The sequence below is a fragment of the Penaeus vannamei genome, chromosome 6, assembly GCF_042767895.1.
Source record: "Penaeus vannamei isolate JL-2024 chromosome 6, ASM4276789v1, whole genome shotgun sequence".
Lineage (NCBI taxonomy): Eukaryota > Metazoa > Arthropoda > Malacostraca > Decapoda > Penaeidae > Penaeus > Penaeus vannamei.
The window spans coordinates 33855721-33863220 of NC_091554.1; the positions used below are offsets into that span (position 1 = coordinate 33855721).

A 7500-nucleotide genomic window follows, 5' to 3' on the forward strand; every position below is an offset into this window, starting at 1 on the left:
TATGTATATATACATACACAAACATACATATACATATAAACGACGCATAAATAGAGCTAATACCGCAAACAAAGTCAGACAAGAAGAAAAGGCAAGGCAAGAGAGCCAACAGGCATCGCAGCGTTCCCGCGATGACTCAGATGAAGGAGGCGATGAATCTCTCTTCTCTCGGTCCTCCTCCAAGATGATCCTTCAGAAGATTGTGTCTCTGAAAGCATGAGTGATAGAGCTCGGCGTCGGAGGGAGCGAGGGAGAGAGTGGGAGGGAAAGACAGAGAGAGAGAGAGAGAGAGAGAGAGAGAGAGAGAGAGAGAGAGAGAGAGAGAGAGAGAGAGAGAGAGAGAGAGAGAGGGCAAGAGAGAGTGGGAGGGAAAGAGAGAGAGGGAAGGAAGGAGACAAAGAGAGGGAAGGAAAGAGAGACATAGATACTGAGAGAGAGAAAAAAATTGAGAGAGAGAGAAAGAAAGAGAGAAAGAGAGAGAGAGAGAGAGAGAGAGAGAGAGAAGGAAGATTAGACAGATATATAGACAGTTGGATAGACAAAAAGAAAGACAAATAGACAGACAGCCAAACAGATAGACAGATCACCTAAATCGAGAGAGTTTGAGACAGAAACTGAACGAGAAGAAAAAAAGGAGAGCTAACCGAGGTAGCGAAATGTAAACATCCAACTTTTTTCCTTTTTTTTCGAAATTTAATTCCGAGCGAGACGTCAGCATGATTCTAGGCATCCCCGTACGAGCTGGACCGCCTTGCAATCGAGCAATGATGTGGTCGTTCACATATTGTCTCTATGACGTAAGGAAAGGGTGAAGAATCTTGCTACTATCTTTTTTTGCGAAAGAAAAGATGAATGAATGAATAAAGAAGGATAGAAATAAATGAATAAATAAATAAAATATCAATAAATACAGAAAGATAGGAAGAAAGAAACATAAATAAAGAAATAAAAATATTTATAACGGAAAGAAAAGAAAGAGAGGGAAAAAGATATGAATAAAGGAATGAATAGATAGCAACAAGAAATGAAATTCCTTCTCCCCTTTCTCCTTCTTCAGACAGAGCTGTCCGGCCGAGACGTGGTGGTCCTGAGGAACGTCACCCACACCACCGCCGGCCGATTCAAGTGCGAGGTCCTGGCCGACTACCCGAGCTTCGAGAAGGACTCCGAGTTCACGCACATGGAGGTTATAGGTAATGGTGACGGGGAAGGACGGGGGATGAGGGAGAGGGAGAGAGGGGAGGGGGTGCTGAAAAGGCGTGGGGGAGGGAGAGAGGGGAGGGGGTGCTGAAAGGGCGTGTAGGGGGGTGAGAGGGGGGGTGCTGAAAGGGCGTGAGGGAGGGAGAGAGGGGAGGCGGTGCTGAAAGGGTGTGGGTGAGGGTGAGAGGGGGGGAGGGGTGCTGAAAGGGAGTGGGGGAGGGAGAGAGGGGAGGGGGTGCTGAATGGGCGTGGGGGAGGGAGGGGAGGGGATGCTGAAAGGGTGTGGTGGAGGGGTGGGGGGAGGGGGTACAAAGGGTATGGGAGGGAATTGCAAAGGGCTTAGGATGATTGCAAAAAGGGTGGGAGGAGAAAAGGAAATTGCAAAGAGCTCGGGTGGAGGAGGATTGCAAATTTCGTTGGTTCGAGGAGAAGGAGGGAAGGGAGATGCGATGAGCAGAGGAGATAAGAGGGACAGAGAGATAGAAAGCTAAATAGACAGACAGACAAACAGACAGATAGGTCACAGAAACAAATAGAAAGAGAAAGAGAGACAGAAATAGAACTTTTTTTCCTCGCAATTTGATTCCGAGAAAAAGGGTCTGTGGGGAGGGCATTAACAGAAGGCGTGTGGGCGGGGGTGCTAAGGGAGAGGGGAAAGGGAGTGGAAGGACGAAAAGGCATAAGGACAGAGAGGATGGCAAAGGGAGGCTGCAAAGGGCGCGGGGACGGAGAAGACAGTAAAGGGGTTTACAAAGGGAGAGAGGGAAGGAGAGAAGGAGGGGGTTTACAAAGGGAGAGAGGGAAGGAGGGGGTTTACAAAGGGAGAGAGAGAAGGAGAGAAGGAGGGAAGGAGGGGGTAAATTGACGTGGGAGTAAGTACGGAGAGACTGCAAAGTGCGCTGGAGGGAACGAAGAGGAAATCTAAGGGAGGTAGAAAGAATGAGGCCCGGGGAGGGAGGGGAGTAGGGGGAATGGGAGGGAAGGAGGAGGGAAGGAAGTTCTGATTGCATGTTCCTCCTTGCGGCTGCCAATCACATATTTTGAGACGTAAAAAGAGTAGATGCTGAGCTGCGGGAAGACCGCCAACTCACATCAAAGTCAGATCTTTGATTAAGCGCCATTGAGCTTCTCCAAAGGCTTTGGCGGCATCGGCTCTTTCATGTCCACTTGCTTACGAGCGCTCGTCCTTGTGTGAATGTGCACACGCGCTCTGGGAATGTGCACACGCCCACTGGGAATATGCACAGGCTCTCTCCGAATGTGTACATGCCCTCTGGGAATGTGCACACGCCCAATGGGAATATGCACAGGCTCTCTCCGAATGTGAACATGCCCTCTGGGAATGTGCACACGCCCAATGGGAATATGCACAGGCTCTCTCTGAATGTGCACACGCCCTCTGTAAATTTACACTCGTCCTCTGTGTACATGACCTCTGCGAATGTGCACATGCCCGCGGACATACAGATTGTCACTTGTGTCCATATTCAAAGACCAACTCGGACGATAATATAGTCTCTGTCATCTATATTTGTCTGTCTCCCTACACACCTACAAGCTACCTACATACTTTCCGTACACTTTATCCATATAACCAACAAGTGCATATGTACGTAGGCCTGCGCGCGTGTGTGTGTGTATGTGTGCTTGCGTGTGCGTGTGTGGAGAGAGGGATAGACAGATAGATAGATATAGATAGATATAGATAGATAGATAGATAGACAGAGAAAGAGAGAGGAGAGAGAGAGAGAGTGAGAGAGAGATAAATAGATAGATAGATAGATAGATAGATAGATAGATAGATAGAGAGAGAGAGAGAGAAAGAGAGAGAGAGAGAGAGAGAAAGAGCGAGAAAGAGAGGGAGAGAGAGAGAGAGAGAGAGAGAGAGAGAGAGAGAGAGAATGATACATATATGAATGATTACACATTCGCAGATGTACACACGCACTCACAGATACAAGCAAACATTCTTCAACACACACACACACGCTCATGCTCGGCGAAGCCCCTCACGCAAGCAGTTTCCCGACACATAAAGCCTTTGACTTACGCGCTTTGCTTCATTAGGTATGTATGGCTCTCGCACTCTCGAGTAGGCGCGAGGTCCCCCGAGCCCGGCTGCTCCGTCGCTGCGGCTGCGTGCATGGCGCTGTTTGCTTTATCCATAAGACTGCGTGTGCGTGCGCGGACGTGTCCCTCGCGACGGGAAGCCCTCCATCACGGCCTCTGTCTCTCCCGCAGACGTGCCCTCCCGCCCCCCCGTGCTGGTCTTGGATCGCCTCCAGTGGTCGCCAGGAGAGACGCTGGAGGCCAACTGCACCTCCCCGGGGGCGCGCCCGCCGCCGCAGCTGCACTGGTACATCAACGGAGACAAGGTCAGCAGTGCGGGCGGCGCCTCGGCTCCAGGGCCGCTCGTTACGGCTTGGGAGATGTGCAATTTCATGCACGCTCATGCATGCGCAAGCATTCGCGCGCTCACACACACACATACTTATGCACATACGTGCATATGTATAAACATAAGAATATATAAGCGTATATATATATATATATATATATATATATATATATATATATATATATATATATATATATATATATATATATATACACACACACTTACCAACACACACACACACACACACACACACACACACACACACACACACACACACACACACACACACACACACACACACACACACACACACACACACACACACACACACACACACACACACACATATCCACACATACATATTTATATATATATATATATATATATATATATATATATATATATATATACATATATGTATATATATACATATATATATATATATATATATATATATATATATATATATATATATATATATATATATATATATATATATATATATACATATATGTGTTTATTCATTGAAACTGCAATTTTGATGAATAGAAATAAGGCCTATGCTCATCGCTATCAAAGTTAGGCTGTGATTATACATTTTGCTAAGACTAGAGTACTATCATCAGATCATCAGATAATATTTGCTATTATGATTGCACTTAAAATTATTGTCTAATTGTTAGTCCTCTTTATTCATGTTTATTGTTATACTTGTCATGTATTCGTTCCACCTGCCACTAATTTTCATTCATATCATATTTCGAAATGTTTTCTTTTCTATATCTCTGATCCTCTATGACTCTGATCCTCTAAATTTCTAAATATCATTTCGATGTTTCACGCCCACCGCCCTTACCACACTCTCCCTGCCATGCCGACCTGCCCTAACCGCCACGCCCACCCCTTGGCTCCAGATCCACCCCAAATACTACCGCAAGGTCACCCACGAGAGCCTCAACTACCTCGTGGGCGGCATCGGCAACATGATGGATCGAGCTGTGAGTGACGTGACGCACACTTCACTCCTGAAGATGAAGCTGACAGGGAACCACTTCAGCCACAGCGGTCAGGCCACGCTCATCTGCTCTGCGTCCCTCCCCGAGCTGTATCACAGGTGGGTTGGTGGGTGAGGCTCGCTCTTGGGGGAGGGAGGTGGGGCGGAGTTGTTGGGAGAATGAGGAATGCGTGTTTGAGGGGTTTGTGGTACTCTCTGCCTCTGAGTGTCTGTTTGTATATGTGTCTGTTTTTTGTGTCTGCCTTTGTATCTGTCTTTCTGTCTGTCTGTCTCTGTCTGTCCCTGTCTCTCTCTGTCTCTGTCTCTCTTTTTCTTTCTCTCTCTCTCTCTCTCTCTCTCTCTCTCTCTCTCTCTCTCTCTCTCTCTCTCTCTCTCTCTCTCTCTCTCTCTCTCTCTCTCTCTCTCTCTCTCTCTCACTTTGTCTCTGTCACTCTTTCTCTCTCTGTTTATTCTCTCTCTCTCTTTCTCTCTCACTCAAGCTTTCTCTCTCTCTCTCTCTCTCTCTCTCTCTCTCTCTCTCTCTCTCTCTCTCTCTCTCTCTCTCTCTCTCTCTCTCTCTCTCTCTCTATCTATCTATCTATCTCTCTGTCTCTCTCTTACACATATATAGACATACAAAATTTACATACACATGCATATCTTTACTTACATTATGTAAGTAAGCGAAAAAAAGGAAAGATTAATTGACGAACAAAGTATAAAAGATTTTTCTTAATGCAAAAAAATAGTCTGAACAGATCAGTAAATATATAAAATACGTCCAAAAGGAAATTACTATTAGATATACAATATGCTGACATTTCAGTGCCTATTTTTTCTGGTATAAATTACAATATTTCATCATCAGAAGATTATATGTATGATAAAATTATTATCGCATATAAATCTATCGCTATTTTGTTGGGTGTTATTCTCTCTCCAAAAATGCAGGAGACCCTCAGTATTTTTTCAATACTATTTATCTATTTCTTTTTCCTATCTCTCAATCTCTTTTCACATATCTTCATCAAATTTATTTATTACCCTCCTCTCTCTTCCCCTCTGTCTCTCTCTCTCTCTGTTTTTCTGTTTCTCTGTCTGTCTGTCTGTCTGTCTCTCTCTTTCTTTCTCTCCCCACTCTCTCTCTTTTTCCCTCTTTCTCCCTCCCCCCCCCCCCCTCTCTCTCTCTCTCTCTCTCTCTCTCTCTCTCTCTCTCTCTCTCTCTCTCTCTCTCTCTCTCTCTCTCTCTCTCTCCCTGCCTCCCTCCCTCTCTGTCTCTCTCTCTCTCCCTCCCTCTCTCTCTCTCTCTCTCTGTCTCTCTCTCTCTCTCTCTCCCTCCCTCCCTCCCCCCCCCTCTCTCTCTCTCTCTCTCTCTCTCTCTCTCTCTCTCTCTCTCTCTCTCTCTCTCTCTCTCTCTCTCTCTCCCTCCCTCCCTCCCTCCCTCCCTCCCTCTCTCTCTCTCTGTCTTTCTCTCTCTCTCTCTCTCTCTCTCTCTCTCTCTCTCTCTCTCTCTCTCTCTCTCTCTCTCTCTCTCTCTCTCTCTCTCCCTCTCTCTCTCTCTCTCTCTCTCTCTCTCTCTCTCTCTCTCTCTCTCTCTCTCTCTCTCTCCCTCCCTCCCTCCCCCCCCCTCTCTCTCTCTCTCTCTCTCTCTCTCTCTCTCTCTCTCTCTCTCTCTCTCTCTCTCTCTCTCTCTCTCTCCCTCCCTCCCTCCCCTCCCCTCTCTCCCCTCTCTCTCTCTCTCTCTCTCTCTCTCTCTCTCCCTCTCTCTCTCTCTCTCTCTCTCTCTCTCTCTCTCTCTCTCTCTCTCTCTCTCTCTCTCTCTCTCTCTCTCCCTCTCCCTCTCTCTCTCCCCCTCCCAACGCCAGCACTGACTGCCTTTCCCCTTCTCCCTCCACCAGATCCGCCGAAGTGTCCCTTTCCCTCCCAGGGTTCAGGGCCGCCGCTCCATCTCAGAAACTCTACGGATCCGCACGCCGGCCTGGAGGGGGTCTCCTGTCTCTGGTGTGTAGCATCGCCGTGTCGGTGTTGCTGGTGTTGTAGTGTCATTCCACCGCTGAGAAGGAGAGTGGGATGAGGCGTGAGCGTGTGTATCGGAGGCTGGTACTTGTGAGACGTTTGTGAGTCTATTTAAGGAGTTCTGTGTATATAGGTGTATAGAGATATAATGGTATATAGGCCCCATTGCAGTGTGTTTGGAGGCTTTCTAGATATTTTTTCTTTTGTGAATGTGTTGTAACTTTATTACACTTTCATCTAGCTTAAGTTATGAGTTATAACTATATCATGGTATGCGTAAGTTGATGATACAATATATGTAGAAAAAAAGGCTCCCCAGGATATATTGATGTTTGGACGTGAGTTTATAATGTTAAGAGGTGTATTATATATGGACGAAGTATTTGCTGTGTAAACAAGATAGACGTCGCAAATTCCTTCTGTGGAATACGACCTTGATTATGGACTCTGTTTTCAAGTTTTATCTATCTCTTAGTCACTACTTTATACAAAGTGATATTCATTTCAGGGGATAGCACACTGTTGATAACACAATTTCCATATTTGTAACAGACAAGAAACACATTTTTTTCTATTCTATCAAACATAAGATATGAAAGATGTAGTTGTTTTGGAGGTAGATTCATGGAATGTAATTGAATAAGAGAAGCATTAACGGTGCAATTCAGAAATGATTAATTTCTAATTTAAAGAACCCAATCAACTTACTCGGTATCAAATAATAGAACTTCATATTACCCGAAACAAGTAGAAAGAAAGAAAGAAATGATGATAAGAAAACAAGAGAAATATAGAAAAGTAATGATGATATGAAAAAAATAAGAAATAAAAAAAGAAATAATAATAAAAGAAAGCCCTGTCATCGCTATAGGGCAATATATTCAAGTGACCT

At 45.5% G+C, this 7500-nt stretch overlaps 1 protein-coding gene across 2 annotated transcripts in view; it reads left to right on the top strand.

The window, feature by feature from the left end:
• Positions 1-7500, top strand: part of LOC138861903 (uncharacterized) — a 75482-nt gene that overhangs the window by 67765 nt on the left and 217 nt on the right. For both annotated transcript variants that reach the window (XM_070122351.1, XM_070122352.1), the window contains exons 4-7: positions 1058-1193; positions 3442-3575; positions 4513-4712; positions 6491-7500. The exon at positions 6491-7500 is cut by the window's right edge and continues 217 nt beyond it. In XM_070122351.1, the coding sequence (XP_069978452.1) occupies positions 1058-1193; positions 3442-3575; positions 4513-4712; positions 6491-6632 (612 nt within the window). In that variant the 3' untranslated portion in view covers positions 6633-7500. The remainder of the gene's footprint in view (positions 1-1057; positions 1194-3441; positions 3576-4512; positions 4713-6490) is intronic.